This window comes from Xenopus laevis, chromosome 8L (assembly GCF_017654675.1).
Source record: "Xenopus laevis strain J_2021 chromosome 8L, Xenopus_laevis_v10.1, whole genome shotgun sequence".
NCBI classification, from domain to species: domain Eukaryota; kingdom Metazoa; phylum Chordata; class Amphibia; order Anura; family Pipidae; genus Xenopus; species Xenopus laevis.
In genome coordinates this window covers 78,821,634-78,841,106 of record NC_054385.1, presented here as the reverse complement: position 1 = coordinate 78,841,106, position 19,473 = coordinate 78,821,634, and the positions used below count along the sequence as shown (strand labels likewise).

The following is a 19,473-nucleotide window of genomic DNA, read 5'->3' as shown; positions in this document are numbered from 1 at the left end:
CTTTAAAACACTTTCATTTTTTGACGTTACTGTTCCTTTAACTAAAATTGGAGGAAAAGGCACATATACTTTTATCTACCTGTTTCAGAATGAGGTCAAACATCAGTATGAAGCAGTTCAGATTCATTTCATCGTCATCACAGTCAAAATCAGCAGTCCTTCCTCCAGGATGTCCATAGTTCTTAAAGGGGCTGCGAAATGGACTGCGCATGGGGCTACGAAACGGACTGTGAAATGGACTAGGAAAAGGGCTGAGCATACTGTGTTGAACTCGTCGTCCGGGGTCAGAAGCAACGCTGCCCTACAGGAAAGATAGTATACAGAGAAAATAGCTTCTTAAAGAAGGAAAACTCAAGCAGAAAATTAGTCAAAATATCAATTTTATATTTACATTTATAACAATCGGTAATTTGTAGTCATTTGCAGTACTGTACAGTAAAGTACACAATATATTATCAGGGTCAGACTGGGCCTTCGGGACACCGGGAGAAAAACCGGTGGGCTCAGGTCCTCATGGGCCCCTGCCAGCCCAGACCTGCTCCCCCTGCTGACCACCTGCATTTTTTGCGCATGCGGGTTGAAGCGTTTTTTGCTGCACATCTTCCATGCATGCTCGTGCCGGGAGTTTAGAGGTCAAGAGGGTGCCCCCAGGGACTGCCAGGAGGACCCTTCATTTTGCAGCCCGGCTGGGCCCCCAAGGCTCCAGTCTGTTCCTGTATATTATCTAAATATATTGTTTAAGCTTTTACTTATTAGACTTTAATTCACATTGTAACAGTGCCTAGCAAAGCACTAAAGAGGAAAAAAAATGAAATCTGTATGCTCATAGTTCCAGCTATAGGTTTGCCTTTAGAAGCAAACAAGAAAATCAATGATTCTTAACAGGATTCAGTTGGCTCAATGAAGAGCTTGAGATGATATTTACACAGTACAAAGTAAACAGCACCATCTATGGACCTTTTTAATGTATTGCCATGAATTGGGGCTTGAGCATTTTCTTGCATACAGTAGATATTATTACTATTATTATTCTTTGTTCATATAACACAGACATATTCGACAGCACTTGATAAATAATTCAGATCTATTATCCAGAATGCTTGGGACCTGTTTCAGGGATCTGTAATTTGGATCGCCATACCTTAGTTACCATCAAAGTACAAGTTACTGTTTTATAACTACAGAGTAAAAGCAAATCGTTTTTAAAGTTTGGAATTATTTGCCTAAAGTGGACTATGTGGGAAAAGGCTAGTAAATCTGGAGCATTTTGGATAACAAGTTTCTAGATAAGGGATCCCATACCTGTGTACGTGCAAAACATGAATCAATAAAAGTTGAATACAAATAAAGAAAAAAGGTTTTGGGCATGAGTGCCCTAAAAATATTGCTTCCAGTATATTTGTCCCATACTATTTGAACTCCATGCTAAATATATAGGAGTATCTAGGAGTATATAGGCACTCTCCCCAAATCTTACCCTAGATGGCCTTCAAGCTGAGCTCTCCCTGCAACTGCTCCAGGTCGCACCCCCAGAGAGGCCAAGCCCACAGTTTGGAAAACACTTATCTAATGACAATGATAATACACTATTAATTTCTTGTTTACCCGGTGGCCTGCAAAGTTCCCAGCCAAATCATTGACGCGAACCTTCCGTTGGTTGGCTAGTTCCTTAACTGAGTTGACTCCATCAGAAAACATGCTTATGAGAAGCTGAAGTGGAACCACTATGTCTAACTCAGACAGCACCTATAAAAAGTATAAGTGAAGACTATTATATCATATATGTTATACTATAATAGCTTGATAAATTTGAGTATATGCATAGTGTACATTTTCATTTTTTTACAATTTAAATTTTACTATGGGAAATAAAATTAAGTATTCAAAACAACAGTTACCAAATGTATCAATAAATATATTTGGTACGAAACATTTTAAGTCTCAGATACAACTAACAAACACAGCGCTATAAGGAGCCTACAGCAACAGACATCTGAGAGATGTGCAGAACTTCAAGCTATCGCACATAGATTTTACATGTAAACTGTTGGCTGCCAGGGGTTATATGATTACTCCTCAATTTTTCATTGTCCCGCAATTAAGAATAATATTTTGGTGTATTGGACATATATTCTACACTGGTCATTGTCTACCATATATCTGTACAGGATTTTCACTTACGTGAAGCCAGAGCAATGCCTGCTCTTGAACAGAGGATGGATACCCAGTAAACCGACAGCTAATGAATCCAAACATCTCCTCCATGGAAAATGGCAGTGGACAAAGCTCAATATCAAACATTTTGCTGAAAATGCAAACAGATGACAATATAATCCTTACCTACAGGACAATGGCATTATGTTTGTTATGGGTCATTTCAAAGCACCACCAAGCCTTGGTTTTAAGACTCATTCTGTTGCAATTTATTAACTCTAAATATGCTTAAACAGATATTTGAGCTATAGCATCAGACACCTTAGACCTATGCCATCAAAAACAAATCCACTTGGTTATTCTGTTTAATAAAACAGAATTAGAACTTGATCATTCACACAATGTAACTGATAATGAGAGTGTAATATACACCAACCATTGAGGAGATACAGTGATCATTTGCACTAACCTGAGAACCTCCCGGAACTCTTTAAGTTGGGTGTCTGGAACCTCCGTTCGAATGGCTTCCAACCATTCCGGCATAATGCACTCCCACACTTGCTGGTTTATCACATTATAAGGGATAAGGCAAAGTATTCTATTCAGACCTTCTTTTAGCTGAGTCACTGTGCTGCACGATTTGTCCCAGTAACCACCAACCTAAATAAAGAATAATAAAGGAGACATCATAATAAATAAAAGATTTTTTTTCCTTGTTAAATTAGAAGGCTTTCTTACATCATTTAGAAATATAAAACTGATAAAGGTCATTATTATATTAAGTGGAAAAGGTGTCATTTACAAAAGAATCTGCAAGTGTAGGAGCCCTATGGAACCCTGAAGCCCAAGGGGCAACTTGGCAATAGCTCCAGTGCTCCCACAGTGGGTTGTGTCAATAGACAAAACTTGACTGTTGCCCAGACTTGCATGCTTGAAGTGATGCTACACCAACTCTGAAAATGCTAGATGCAACTTGCAGTTGTGGTGAACACAACATGGAATATGGCAGCAGTTAAGCTGAACCCCGAGGTTGTTTAATATTAACTGAAATGCCCCGTCAAAGAAAAAAATAGTAGTTGACTGGCACCAAAAATGCCCAAATTGCTGGCCTGCATCCAGTTCTACCTTGCAAGGCAAAAATATGTATTTTTTATAAATTTGCCAATAATATGCACCAGTCATTTGTTATTTTATTCAGTAACCATACCCTTTTTTTTTAAAATAGGTTTAAATGGTTTATTACTTTCCAGTTGCTCTAATATCTAGTTTTATGCATTAATTGGCTCAAAAGTGTTTCTGATATCCATAATGTATCACTGGTTTGCTTACAATTAAGTTTCTTTATCTATTCTACCCTCGTGGTTAATCTAAACACAAATCTAACAATGTAGTAGCTTGTCTTCTATTACTATTATTCTGAGTGTTTATACAGAATCTCTGCCATAAAGCAAAACAGAACTACTGTTTTTTGTAAAACAAGAAAACTTATGTAGTAACATTAGTACCATACATTTCCGCATGCAAGCAAAAACAAAGTTTAGAGCTTTTTAAAAAGTAAGAAAGCTATATTCTGCAAAATAAACTACTTTACAAAATATTAAACATTGTTCTCAGGTACAAGCGAACCCCAGCTTTTACTGACCGTATCCCTTTTTAAAATGACCCCAGAATTCAAAATGAATATTTCATCTTTACCCTGGCAAATTCCATTGGCTTGGGAAGTAGGCACATAACCATGACATCAAATCGAATGTCGCAAACCGTTTTCAACCATTTAGTTACAAATTGGGGTTTCAGCTTCTCAACAAGGCTTCCTACTTCATCATCCATCATGTAAGCTGTTGAATGAAACCACTGGAAGACCATACTGACCAGCCGTGCAAGGCTTTCTGTAGGAGTGTTTTCACTGGGAGTACAAAGGCTCACCTGACATACAAGAAAAAAGTTTATGAGGTTTTCCTCTTACTGCTTAGACACTGCATCCGTCTCTCACAGAAAGAGCAAGATGGCTACTTACCAAAAACCAAATGCCAAACTGACTCAATAGGCGCTGATCATGTTTGTCATCATCCTTGTTATCAAAGTCTGCATTGTCTAATGAGTGATGCGAGGAGGAAAGGCCCATTTGCCTCCTGCGGTTCATCTCATATTCTCTCTGCTCCGCATGAAATTCAGCTTCCTTCAGCAAACTGAAAAATTGGGAACACCCCATGAATGATTAGCGTAGCATTATGAAGTATTGCTTTTGTCTCAAAAGTGGCTCTGCAATTTATATGTACACTAAATACCACAATGCCACTGATTTTGATGTCCTGTTGTTTTAGTTTTGCAAGAAAGCAATCAAATTTTATTGTAAACCATTTAAAGAAGATATGTATATCCACTCTATATGGCAAGTCTGTTGCATTCCAGATCCTTTAAAGTAAAATATAAGTACATCTGATCCAATCATAATGACTGAATTAAATACTTGAACCTTAAAGGGGATCTAAACGCTGCTGCACTGCATTGCTCAACTTCACTTTACTCAGTTGTTGCTGAACTATAATATAACATATTATTATGACGGTTAAGGTGTGATAGGAGCTGTAATCCAGCAAGATCAGGGGTGTATTCCTAAACTAATATTGCACAATAAAACCTGTCATCAGCTCAGTACAGCCAGCAGCTGCAAAATAATGATCCAATTAGGAACTGTGTAAATCTGCCTCCATTTTTTTGTAACTGTAATTGGAGTTGTAAGCAATAAACACATTTTTTTCCTAGCACTAAACAAATGTCCATTATCCCCAAACATTTTGCTGGTAATCAGCATTCTCACTGGTAAATTCTTGCATCTATAATTTAGTATTTGGTCAGCAGTATTCTCACTGGTGAACTTTGCTTGTATGTGTAATTAAGCTTTTCATCAGCTTCTCGTCAACTTGGGGGCCCAGTGGAACAACCTTGGGGGCCCAGTCTCTTTAACCAAGACTGGGTGCATTAATAGGCCAATTACACAATAAATTAATTGTGTCATACAGATAAAGGGACTTTGCACTTGGTACCTTACCCCAGTTTTGTAAATAAGCTGTCTCAAAGACTTTGTTATTTCATAACAAAAGGCCACTACATCTAGTGGTCAATGAGATATCTTACCTAATTACTGCTTCCACTGCGCACACCAGTTCCTCAGCTCCACACTCCCGTGTGTTGATTGGAGGGGGCGAGGTCTGAAAAAGATGAGTCTCTGCTGCAGCCCCTGCCCCTACTTCATTGCTGTGGTGGTAAGAATGACATCTTTTGCAGTAACGCACTGGCCTGTTACCATGTCGACCACAGCATCCCGCTGAGAAACAAGTGACCACAGCTCTTCGTACATGGGAGCTACAGTTCTGAAATCAATAATAACCATTTACCCCCAGAATAACAGGTATGACAGTGTTGTGCAAAGTCTCACTATATTCTTTTGTGTATTCATGTTTGTTATTTGCCTTACAAGAAGTATAGGTTATTTTCTTGTCACCTGGCCATTCTACTTTTATGTCTTGGGTAATAAGAAATATCTTTATATAACAATATTGTGTTTTATGCAGCTATATGTGCAACCCATGATTTGAAGGATTTGCTGATAATATAATGATACTTTATGCTTAATTCTACATCCCCACTGCTCACTGTAAGAATTGTTTTGGATGCACCCTCACTGAATACATGGCAATGACTAATGAAAAATAACACTATGGGGGTTATTTACTAAACATCGAATATATATGGTTGGGATTTTGGGGTAAAAACTTGATTCGTGGTAAAAAACCTCAAATTTTTCGAGATTAATTGTTCCCTGATGCTGCAAAAAGGCCGAATCCAAAAAATCTGCCATCTCAGACCTGTCGAAGTCCTGTATAAGTCAATGGGAGAGCACCTATCTTAATTTGAAGTTATCATGTTTTGTGCTGGGTTTAAATTTGGGGTTTTTGGGTAAAACCCCAAAAATACCGAGCAATTTAGGAAAAAAATAGTCCATAATAAAAAAAATTATTCAAGGTATATTATTAATAAATAAGGCAAATTGGGCATGGGAGTTTGGTCAAATTTTTTTATTTTAATAATGAGATAAATTCAGATTTTAGTAAATAACCCCCTATGTATTATCAAGATTAAAACATGAGACTTATTTTTCAGAAGATAATCATGGATCTGTGGCTGCTCCTGGCCCTATCCAATGCAGACAGAGGGAAATTACCCACAGTAGTAAATTAGTATGGTCTGCTACTAGAACAGCCATCAGAATGTACCATTTTGCAATGGGCCCAAATGTTTATGCATGTGGAGGTCACAAATGGTTCAGACATTGAATCATTTTCTGTATAACTATGTAGTTTGTTTGACACAGCGCAGATGCACCTATGATAATGAACAGTATGTCCCAGTTCATGACCAAGGTTAAATGTAACCTTGGAAGCTAGGGTATTTCCTGTTGTGTAATGATGAGGCTTATGTTCGTGAAGCACCAATGACAATGGAAAAAGATCACACACATATACAGCACATCATGAGTAGATGGAAACATTCACAACACATCTGTGATTAAGCTTACCTTTTTCTGACAAATGGCTGATATTTCAGCTGCATAAGATATGTACATGAAACTTAATAACAGAATTGATTCCAAGATTCAAGCAAAAAAAATGTAATTTATTTTGATAATAACTATTTATCTTTCTGCTATATGGGGTGTTTTAAAGCTACCCCCCACCCCCCACCACGTGCAAAAGATTAGGCACCACATATAATATTTTGAGATACTCCAAGCTCGCATTGAGTTATTAATCAGATACTGTAGAAAGTCAAATTGGAATAAGCTATGTTTCATTTATGCCTGTCTTGTCTATAAGCACTCAAGCAGGCATGCATGCTAATAACTTACAGTTCTCAAAGAAACTCACTCACCTTTCCAATGTGTATATCTATATATACATTTTTATGTTTGTGCACATTAAATTCTATTGCCTTGATATCTGGTGAATACACCGTGTGACTGCATGGATAGACACCAACACTAGACAGGACAAAAATGCAGCTGATCAACTGTTTTCAGCATTCAATGTTGTCGTCCCAAATGGGCGCAGAGCCATAAGACTAAATGAGACCTATATTTTCATGCAAAGCTGTGTATCTAAGATCATTGTAAGTGGATTTTAACATAGAACCCGATTCAGTTCAATAAAAAAGCTTATCTCATGGTTTATCTTATGAAAACTCAACTGAAGACTATAGGGGCATTTATGATTGAATTATACTGCTGTGTAACTCAGCAGTCCCATTTGCACTACACTTAGGGTTGCCACCCGGCCGGTATTTTACCGGCCTAGCCGGTAAAATACCTGCCAAGGCCGGGGCCGATATTACAAATTTACCGGCAATGTAGTTGCCGGTAAATTTGTAATACAATTAAAAAGAGCCCTCGGCCTGCCCCCAATCCCCTGGAACTTAGCTTTTCTTTTCCTTCTTTTAACGTCCGGGGCGCGGCCCCGCCCCTTTTGATGTCATGGCCCTCCCATTTTGACATCACAGCCCGCCCCTTTATGTCCCCGCCCCCCACCTGCCGGTAAAGAATTTTAAAAAAGGTGGCAACCCTAACTACACTGTTAACTGTTACATCAATTAATCTGATGTCTTGGAGAGACCTAGAACTTTATGATTTGCTGCTTTCCCTAAATCTTGGAGCAGAGCTACTAGAGACTGAACAGGGGAATCCAGGAAAATTCCACACAGTTTGATCTTTTCCCCATTTATCAATGCTTTCCTGAAAATGTTTTCCAAACAGATATTCTGGGACCATTTGGAACTGATTTTTTTTTTATTCTGTTGTGCTTTTTGAGTTATTGCAAAGTTCCTAGGGATAAGGCATTCTAAAACATACTAAAAATTAACTTAAAGGTTATCCACCCATTTAATACAAGGAAAATACATGTTTAATTTTGAAATGATCTAAAATGTATGAATCCTTCCACTGAACACAAGAGATAAAAATGTATGGCAGCGATTAGCAAGCCCCACCTCTGAGTTAGGGCCAAGTAGGGTCAGACTGGCTAGCCACATACTAGTACGAGAGGATATCACAGTGGGTCCTTCTTTGTTTACAATATTGGTCTATATAGATCCATCAATATTTAGCAATGTTTAGATTTACTTGTGAGGGAGGGCCATGGATTCTTAATTCTCTGGTGGATTCGAGGAGACAGTGGGGGCAAAGTTCCACTCATAAGCAAGAAATAACCCAGGCACATTGTTTTCACTTATCGAAAATAGGATTTTTAGTGGCAGTTTTAGGCTGACATCAGAATTTTCCTCCCCCTGTTACAAAGCTTTTATTATGCCACTACTAAATTACAGCATCAGCAACCTCACATGTTGAGTGGCTGCCTTTGTGTGCTGGGAGCTGGAAGATCTGGGGAGACTGTTTGGCTGCCTCCATGTTTTATTCTTATCATTTCGACATGAGTCTCTATTTATTTGACCTTGGGGCACGAATAATATGAATGATACAAGGCTGCTTTGTTTCCTGTCCATATAAATAAATGTTGTTACTATGTCCTAATCACTATAGTCTAAAAGCAAATGTACCTTGTGGCAGGAGAACATCAATCAACCATTCACCGTGGTCCCTGGAAAACAATGATACAAGCCAAATATGCTGAATATGTTATGCTAATTTACCAGATCAACAGTCTTACAGGAGTAAGTTGCACTAAAACACATTGTTATTATTATTATTATTACTATGATTATTATGATGGCTATTTTTGTGATTATGATGATTATTGTTATTGCAATTAAGATTAATGTGATTGTGATGATTAAGATTATAAATATTATTATGACTATTGTGCAGATTATTATTACTAAAATGATTATGATTATGACTATGATTATTATAAAGATGATTATTTTGATGATTATGATTCTAATTGCTATTATGATTAATATTGTTAATAATGTTATGCTGGTTATGACGATTATTATAGTTGTTATTCTGATGACTATGATTATTATAATGATTATGATTAATCCAATGAATCTAATTATGATGCTAATTAAAATTATTTGTAGTAGTAGTAGTATCACTTCATAAAAGTAGTAAGAAAGTAGTTCAGTGACGATGATGATGAGATGATAGGCTACAGGTCAGAAGTTCATTTTTACTCACCAAAGAGTCAGCAACTGTAAACAACATATAAGCTCAAGTTAATAGTTAATAACAGTTAATGAGAGGGTCTGACTTACCCTGCAATTCTTTGGCTGCATTCTTCACAGAGATACAATGGAGGGGGCTTATCCCCCAAAGCAACAGACAGGGAGGCGTCTATGCACATCTGCAAAAGCAGGCAAACCAGTTACACTACAGAGACTGTCATTAACATCATTTTACAGTACATGTTATTCAAACCAACATACAATAGGACATATTTATAAACATGTGTAAAATGTTGTATAATGGTGCTAAATAAATGGATTCTTTATATTGCTCTGCTGTAGCCCTTACAAAAGAATTAAAGCCATTCATCAAAATCATGGAAAGTATTTATTACAAAGAGCTAATCACAGAATGTATAAAGGTGCATATTTTCTTTAATGCCTAACTAAAACCTCTTATTACGATATTATTTTACACTACCTCAAACCTGATATATCTACAAAAGTCAACCAAATGCTTGCTGGGGGCTAAATAAAACAATAGCAGCAAACAATTTAAAAAATTTAACTATAAGTATCTTCTATTATCTGTTATTTATTTAGTTGTTGCCTAAGAGGTTTCTTGATACATAGTCTAGTTTGTTTTTAGCCTTTGCACTGTGACTAGGCTAATACATAGCAACAAGATTGAAGGTCTGGGTCTGACATATATATATATATATATATATATATATATATATATATATATATATATATATATATATATATATATATATATATATATATATATATATATATATATATATATATATATATATATATATATATATATATACAGATTTGGTAATTTGGTATTTTATCCCAATGAAACTTAAATTATATGCAATTTTAATAAACTAAAAATGCTGGAGAGACAAATTGGAGAAATTGAGATTTTCTTACATATTATATTGATAAGCCCCTCCCTCTAACCCTTCTGGTCTTAAATAAAGGATGCAAGACATCTCAAGGGCAGGCACTTACAATACAGGTACAGGTATGGGATCCATTATCTGGAAACCTATTATCCGGAAAGCTCCAAATTACAAGTCATTCTCCCATAGACTAAATTTTATACAAATAATCCAGATTTTTAAAATTAATTTCCTTTTTTTTTTGTAAAAAACAGTACCTTGTACTTGATCCAAACTAAGATATAATTAATCCTTATTGGAAGCAAAACCAGCCTATTGGGTTTATTTAATGTTTACATGATTTTCTAGTAGACTAAAGATATGAAGATCCCAATTATAGAAAGATCTGTTATCTGCAAAACTCCCAGGTCCTGAGCATTCTGGATAACAGGTCCCATACCTGTATATAGTATGAACTTTAAAGCAAACTGGTAGAAAACATGGATACAATCGACAACAGCAATTAAACCATATAATGGTTGTAGACTGGATTTTCAGTAACTACCTACTGAATAGACATTCCAGTCCCCAAACTAACAGATGGCATAGGGAGAATAAATGAGATTAGAATGATTTATAAGAACACATTTGAAAGGAAAAATATACAACTTTATACAGATATGGTAAAATCTGGATATATTTGATAGGAATGTTTATACAGGTATGAAACCTGTTATCCAGAATCCAGAATGCTGTAACCTGGGGATATGGGGTTGCTCCATAATTTAAATCACTTTACTTTAGGGGTAGATTATTTAAACGTACTCGTCCTTGGTCGGGTCTATCGAGTGGAGAAAAAGTGAGTGCCTTCCTGAAAAGCTCACTAAGTTTTAGGTGGCAAGTTTTTTATTTTAGAAAAAATTTTTTTTTAAGACTGCAAGCTCAAGTAATCAAGTGCATAAAAAAATGAGTGATTTCAGGAAGTCACTTGGTTTTTTCTGCACTCGATAGACCAGACCACGGATGGGTAAGTATGATAAATATGCCTCATAAGGGGGAATGTAATTAAAATCACCAGTGTTATTTAAAATAGCGAATTTGCAAATGTTTAGCGATGCTCACAATGTAAAATCATACACTGGTGAATATTAGATATCGTTCAATCGAACTATTAAATCGTTCGAATCGAACAATTTGAGCGATTTTTAGCGATTGATCGAAGGATTTTTATTCGATCAAAAAAAACCATAGAAAAGTTCTCTGGAAGGTCCCCATAGGCTAATATTGCACTTCGGTAGCTTTAATTTGGCGAAGTATGAAGTCTAAGTTTTTTTTAAAGAGACAGTACTTCGATTATCAAATGGTTGAATAGTCGAACTATTTTTACTTCGAAACGTTCGAATTGAAGTCGAATGGTCGAATATAGCCTATTCGATGGACGAAGTACCCAAAAATTTACTTTGAAATTCGAACCATCACTCGAGCTTAGTAAATCTGCCCCTAAGTATGATGTAGAGGGTGATGTTCTGAGGCAATTTGCAATTGTTTTTCATTTTTAATTATTTATGGTTTTTGAGTTTTTTAGCTTTTTATTTCAGCAATATGGTTGTTAGAGTCCACATTACCCCAGCAACCATGCATTGATTTGAATAAGAGACTGGAATATGAATAGGAGAGGGCCTGAATAGAAAGTAAAAAACAGCAACAAATAACAATACATTTGTAGCTTTACAGAGTATTTGTTTGTAGATGGGGTCAGTTACCCTCATTTTAAAGCAGGAAAGAGTTAGAAGAAGAAGGCAAATAATTAAAAAATTATTTAAAAAAATAAATAAATAATAAAGACCAATTAAAAAGTTGCTTATAATTGGCTATTCTATAACATACTAAAAGTGAAATCAAAGGTGAACCACCCCTTTTTTTCAATAATCATTATTGAAATTTTCAACATTTGTTAGTTGACATGTGAACATAATTACATAATTGTAATCAAACTGGTTTCCATTTTCCATATACAGTACAGTACTTTGTATACATCAATGTCAACATTTGTTTTTCTTCCCTTCACAGTAATGAAAATTAAAAAAAGAGAAACCAAAAAGAAAAGCAAAAACAAGAATATTAACTGTAACACAATAACTCAAGTGAAGAGAATGACATTGATAAAACAATAATAAAAGTATTCCTATTTTAGTTCCATTGCATTTATTACTTGGTTCTTTGTTTCACCATCCAACATTTATTTAACAAGATCGAAATGCACTACCTCTGGATCATTATTCACCGTAGTACCCTTCAGCGACTTTGTTCACTACCAGTACTGTCCCTTATATCCCTGTAGCTAAGCCATGGTGACCATATTTTAAGAAACGGATTTTGTTTATCATTTATACTGTAGCATAGGTTAACTTCTCCAATACCATTATATTATCCACCATATTGAAGTCTAATGTGGGGGTACGCCACGACCTTGCTATAACTTCTTTGGTGGCACTAAATATCGTCATGGTTAGCTTAATTTGAGCATTGGTAAAGTTCTTTATTGGTTTATTAAACAGTGCCGCATATGGATTCTTTCTCAATGGGATATTAAAGACATTATCTATCATGGTATAAGTACGAGTCCACAAACGTTTCACTATGGGACAATCCCACCAAATATGACCCATTGTGCCAGATATATTGCATCCTCTAAAACAGTTCTGTGATTGACCTGGGAACCATTTGGCTAGCTTTATTGGAACCATATACCATCTTAATAATACCTTAAAGGGAGTTTCCTGAATAAGAGCATTAATAGAGCACTTGGTAGGCTGTTGCAAAGTCACCTCCCAGACTTCCTCAGTTTGTAAATCACCCAACTCCTTATGCCAATCATTTATATACTTTAGCTGTAATACCGGAGTTATTGAGATCAATTCCCTATATATTGCCAATACACTTTTAGGGCCAAGGGGTTTAGAAATGCATATGTGTTTAAATAGTTTCACAGGGGATAACTCATTGTATTTTCCCTTCATAAGGCAGACACATAGTGATGAATTTGCAGTAGGCAAGGTAATTCCTCTGGTGGGATATTACATTTTTCCTTCAATGTTGTGGGCGATGGCAAAGATCCTGATTTAGTCAGATCCTATATCCTCTGTAAAAGGCTCGATACCACCAGACAAATTGATCTAACTTCCCCCGAGGGAAAGCGGGATTAAGGGTCCAACCCAATAAAGGGGTATGAGATAATTTGAGTTTATACCATTTATTAATCTGATGCCATAATCCTAGGGCATGTTTCAAAACCTGGTTAGTTATTTTGGATCTTAACGTTTTAGGAATCCATAGAAAGTTTGAGATTGAGTAATCAATCAACTCAGCTCCTTTCAGTGGTGTAAGTGCAATATGCTATTTAGCCATATGTCTTAACTGAGCTGCTATAAAATATTTCTTAAAGTCAGGAACCCCCAGTCCTCCTTTGATTTTATGGCGGGACATATATTTTCTGAACCACTCCTGTTGTTATGTTACTTACCACTGGAATGTATATAGATTAAAGCAATATAAGATATTCTTTAGATATGTCAACTGGAAAAGAAATGTGCCTGTTGCAATGATTCTTATTTTTCTTACGTACATGGCTGGAAATGTTATAGACAAACTGGAATTGAAATAATGAAGGGCTTATGCCTACATAATTTTCTTTCTCTTGAGTCCCCAGTGCCTGCTAAAGAACTGCCAAACTCGGTCAGTGCTTAATAAATCTAGGATCATAAGGAACTATACTAAAGATCATGGAGAGTCAATGGGACAGAATATGCTCTCCTGGACTCCAAATTTTAGCAAGCTAAAGTGGCTTTACCTATGAGAGAAAGATTTTTAGAAAACAGAAATATATTCCAAATATCTACATGTCTGGACACAAGGACTACACTGGAGTATGTGTATCTCTTTGTAGCCGTACCCCTGGGTTCCATTTAAGTAACTGCACTACTTTAGAACGTTTCCCTTCTTCAGCCAAATTTTATGGATAATATGCTCTAGTGAAATTGAGTTGATTTCTGCATTTTAAAGATATTGCTACTTTACAAATAATCCTTTCTAAAACATATTGTAAAGATACCAAATGCAGGGCCATTTAGCCACTAACTGAAGCAGTGATTTTTGAGTCAATTTGAGTCTTACATGAATTTGGGGAATAGCAATGCTGAGGGGCAGCTGATAAACCCAGACCATCTGAAAGAGCAGCTGCAGAAGTCTCTTTGTGACCCAGGGCTGCTTAATAAATCCCATGACCCTGCAAATACAGCTGTAAATATAATGCATGGTATTTAGTTAAAGGAGTGGATAATGGCAGCATCATTTTAAAAGATAGTCTTTTTATAGTGCTGAACACATTACAGCAACTTTATTGTGTTTCTCTCCAGTTTATGCAAAAAGATAAAGATCAACAATCAGGATTACATTTTCATCATGCTTATGTGAAAGGACATACTAAAGATTGACAGTACCTTAACGGCAGGCTTGTTGATGGCATTGTGGCATTCTATATGTTGGCAGTGAATCGGATTCCAAGCTGTAAAATATATTGGTTGTTATTTATACTAAAGATGACAGTAAAAATATTTTGCCTTTTTATTATTAATCTTCTATGCTTCAATATACTCCACAGCACTTTACAGAGATTATGGCTCATTCATATTTCATCAGTCCCTGTCCCAATAAAGCTTTCATCCAAATTAAAAAAAAATCATTTCATAGCTGTCAGGGCCCGAAGGCGCAGTTTGGAGTGCGGACCAAGGAGGAAGCAACTAGGCAAGCACAGATCGTGATACAAAGGGTTTAGGCAGAAGAATCGTCAGTTCAGGCAAAGGTCGGTCCAGGCAGCAAGAGGACGTGGTCGGGGTTTCAGGCAAAGGTCGAAGATCAAGGAATCAATAGTAGTAAGCACCCAGGAACTCAGGATAGAAGAACCTATACTCGGGCGCTGAGAGAATCTTCTGGCGTCTTTAAATAGGCAGGATTTCGCGCCAAAACGTGCCAGATGACGTCATAGGACGTGCGCCAGAATGCGCGCCGACGCCTGCACGTTTTGGGCGCCAGCATCATATTGATGCGCCAGTGTTAATACGCTGCGCGAAAATGCAGGCGTCACGCAGGCGTCACACTGGCGTCCGACGGCCGCACCGCCTCTTCTGGGCGCCGCCATCTTGGATGCGCGCAGGACGCCTTACAATAGCAGAGTGGGTGAAACAAGAAGCTAAAGGGGAATTAAATTCTAACTTTCTCCAAGAATTCTACACACACTGCAATAAAAAAATATGGTTAGATTTGAGGGCTCACTCATGCTTATGTAATAGGACATACTAAATACCTGTGGGCAAAAACATACAATGAACCATAATTACCCAACTATCCACCCACCATTGTCAGGCACAACACTTTGTCCTGGAAAACAGTTTAGTCTGTGGCACATGAGTGAGGAGTGGGTGTCCCCCTCGCAGCCCAATTATCCAGGAGGAACATGGAATGGGTGTCAGTAATGCAAGCTCCACCAGAATCCTGTACCTAATATTTTTCAAAGTGCTTAGTCTATTGGGCTCAAAGGGATGCAATTTTGTGCCCCTTAGCACTTGAGCTGTGCCTATAGTAAATGAATTGTAAATGAACTCTGTGGTGTTTTGTATTTATATAGCAGTATCCTCGAGCATAACTTGGAAAAATTGAGAGTGCTAGCTAGTATTAGGGGGCAAGACAAGTCATTCACTTACCCGTGTACTGCAAGCCTCGATACTCTGTAATTGCTCCCGGAGGTTTTAAATTTGGCCAATAGTGAAAAAGCATTTGGACAGCAGGAGGTTTTACTTGGGAAGGCCCATAGGCTATTACATAAAGCAAGTCCTGGAAATAAAAAAATAATATTAATATGTTCTCAATGTTTAACAAACATTTTCTATCATGTGGCAAACATGATGGATTGATCAAGAAACATAGTAATGAACTACATGCTACTGGATATTACTGCAAATTCTTTTCCAATCCACAGTCACATGAACATTTAAGTAGACAAAGAAGAAGCTTTAACTGAAAGCAGGAATGAAAACACTGACAAACATACTTTCAGATAGACAATACCAGTTTCTCTGAGCACAAATACAATGTTTGTCTTCCCACCCCACCAGTTAAATTTATTCAGAGCAGTTTTGCTACCACTGAATGTGTGAGTACTCCATCATACTATATTTGACCTGTATTATAACTACTATTACTACTAATGTTCTTCCTCACAGTCAGGAGGTAAAGATGAGACCGCTAGGTCTCAATGGTTTGTCAGCCAATATAATAATTTCAAATAATTATTTTGCATACTAGCTCCTTCTAAAAAAACATATATGGAAAGTTTTTATACAGAACTGGCATTTTTTTACCAAAAGTCATAATGACATCTCTAAATAACACTGAGCTATGAAGATCCCTAAACTCAACAGTAAAAACAATTGTGTAGTTGGTGTAATATTGATAATGATACTTTCTGGTCTGTCACTTACTGTCACTGACAGGAGTTTAAAGGGATCCTGTCATCGGAAAACATGTTTTTTTCAAAACACATCAGTTAATAGTGCTACTCCAGCAGAATTCTGCACTGAAATCCATTTCTCAAAAGAGCAAAACAGATTTTTTTATATTCAATTTTGAAATCTGACATGGGGCTAGACATTTTGTCAATTTCCCAGCTGCCCCATTTCATGTGACTTGTGCCTGCACTTTAGGAGAGAAATGCTTTCTGGCAGGCTGCTGTTTTTCCTTCTCAATGACACTGAATGTGTCTCAGTGGGACATGGGTTTTTACTATTGAGTGTTGTTCTTAGATCTACCAGGCAGCTGTTATCTTGTGTTAGGGAGCGGTTATCTGGTTACCTTCCCATTGTTCTTTTGTTTGGCTGCTGGGGGGAAAAGGGGAGGGGTGATATCACTCTAACTTGCAGTACAGCAGTAAAGAGTGATTGAAGTTTATCAGAGCACAAGTCACATAACTTGGGGCAGCTGGGAAATTGACAATATGTCTAGCCCCATGTCAGATTTCAAAATTGAATACAAAAAAATCTGTTTGCTCTTTTGAGAAATGGATTTCAGTGCAGCATTCTGCTGGAGCAGCACTATTAACTGATTCATTTTGAAAAAAAATTTTTTTACCCATGACAGTATCCCTACAGTGTGCTGTGTCCCCCGCAAAAAAACTTCAGAGGGCCCTGCACGCACACCTTCCTAATCCTGCTGACACACATGCACGCCTGCAGCTGACATTTTGAGCAGGTAGACAATTTTTTTCAGGATAACAGTGACTACAGAGATGGTTGACCCTGTTGTCTGGGCACCCCTCTTCCTTGGCTCCCCCAACCCCAGTGATTGATGGGTCTGCTTCCTCTATAGTTATGCCACTGGTCACTGACTGTTGTATGTTGATTTAAAGGAGAAGGAAAGGCACTTGGGGGTGCTATATGTTAGGCACGCCTAAGTGATTGTACTGACTTACCTGAAACCCCGGGCCGGTGCTCCTATCAGCAGAAAACTGCACCGGCCCGGGGTTATAGTGAGCACCATGGATCGATCTTCTTCCGTCTTCCGCCTTCTTTGCACGGCTGCGCAAGCACAGTAGAATGAAGAGCTGAACTTTAACTAAAAAGTTGGCTATTTTGTTAAACTGCACATGCGTGTGCCCCAGGAAATTCGCTCCATGTTGCTCACTGGTATAACCCCAGGCTGGTGCAGTTTTCTGCTGATAGGAGCACTGGTCTGGGGTTTCAGATAAGTAAGTACAATCACTTGGGGTGCCTAACATTTGGCACCCCCAAGTGTACGATGCCTTTCATTCTCCTTTAAAAGGGAACTACAAAGCCTGAAAAGACAAAACAGTGCACAATAGCAACCTGTGGTAGGTAAATAGAATAACAGAAATCTTTACTGTTACTTTTACTGCTGATCAATAGCTCTCATACTCAACCAATGCAGCAGCACCTAATTGTGAAAAACAATTACTGCATTCATTACGGCCACAATGAATGGCTTTTTAACCTTTACACCTAGTCCTTTATCAAGCATTTGTACAGTTGCTTTAGTCGTTCATTACTATGACATTGCCTATGGAAGTGGGGAATACAGGTACCCCCAGCACTACAACAAGGGGCTTATTTCTCAAAGGTTGACTGTTAGAGTTATTTTTAGCTTGAATGAACTCAAATGCACTCGAAACTCGAATGGTATCTTATTTAACAAAAACCTCAAATTGCAAAAACTTGAATCTGCAAGTTCAAGTCCCGCAACCCAAAAACTCAAATTAATTGAAGTTTCAGCAAAAAAAAACTCAAATTGCTCGAATCATTAGAGTTTTCGGGCAAAACCCTCCAAAAAAGACTGGAACATAATCAAAAAGACTAGAACAGGATGTTATCATCTTCAAATGGTTCAAGGGACCTCTGCCATTGACTCCTACATAACCTCAACAGGTTTTAGATGGTGTGTTTTTGGATTCACTCTATTTCCAGGGTCGGTATAATCTCGAACAGTTGAGTTTTTAAAAATAAATTATTTGTGTTTTTTTTACCCGAAAAGACAACTTGAAAACTCAATTTTTCGTGGAAAAACAACTTGAACCTTAATAAATCTGCCCCAAAGTTTTCATCACTGCTGTGTAGCTTCTTCTCAGCCCTTCATTGTATCTTATAAGAAGTCAACTACTCTCAGGAATAGCAGAAAGAAATAAACCACATAATGTATCAATATGTATAATTTTCTACAAGATATTTAGTAAATCCACTTTTATCCACTTTTAAATCCAACTTCTTCTCTGGAGTTTGGAAGGTATAAGTTACAAATACACTTTGTATACTTACTTTCCACACTTCTTGTTTATATTTCATTAGACATTCCAGCAGCTGACAGTGATATACTAGGAGTAATGAAGAGAATATTGAAGTTGACATAATCTGTGGATTATTCTGTTAAATATACTGTATGTATTTCCTTTTACAAAACCTGATTTCATAAGGCAGATAGTTTGAGTAAATTTCCCTTTACATAAAAGAATGGCTATATCATCAGTGACATGCAGCTCTTTACCTTGATTATCTAGTCACCCAATACAACAGCACAACCACCAACCAATATAATTAGGTGACTGCTGCTCCTATGGGTTGAACAACAGGAGTCAGTATGATTGAGGCTTTGTGGATAACATTAATTATGACTCCCCCTGTCTGTG

At 37.2% G+C, this 19,473-nt stretch overlaps 1 protein-coding gene across 4 annotated transcripts in view; it reads right to left on the bottom strand.

The window, feature by feature from the left end:
• The window catches only part of unc79.L (unc-79 homolog, NALCN channel complex subunit L homeolog), a 94,234-nt gene that overhangs the window by 53,262 nt on the left and 21,499 nt on the right, over positions 1-19,473 (bottom strand). For all 4 annotated transcript variants that reach the window (XM_018230447.2, XM_041573020.1, XM_041573019.1 and 1 more), the window contains exons 6-18: positions 19,106-19,161; positions 15,986-16,115; positions 14,726-14,790; positions 9,424-9,512; positions 8,764-8,804; positions 6,734-6,762; positions 5,293-5,528; positions 4,172-4,343; positions 3,850-4,080; positions 2,624-2,814; positions 2,182-2,305; positions 1,606-1,746; positions 80-301 (exon numbers count right to left, since the gene is read on the bottom strand). In XM_018230447.2, the coding sequence (XP_018085936.2) occupies positions 80-301; positions 1,606-1,746; positions 2,182-2,305; positions 2,624-2,814; positions 3,850-4,080; positions 4,172-4,343; positions 5,293-5,528; positions 6,734-6,762; positions 8,764-8,804; positions 9,424-9,512; positions 14,726-14,790; positions 15,986-16,115; positions 19,106-19,161 (1,727 nt within the window). The remainder of the gene's footprint in view (positions 1-79; positions 302-1,605; positions 1,747-2,181; positions 2,306-2,623; positions 2,815-3,849; positions 4,081-4,171; positions 4,344-5,292; positions 5,529-6,733; positions 6,763-8,763; positions 8,805-9,423; positions 9,513-14,725; positions 14,791-15,985; positions 16,116-19,105; positions 19,162-19,473) is intronic.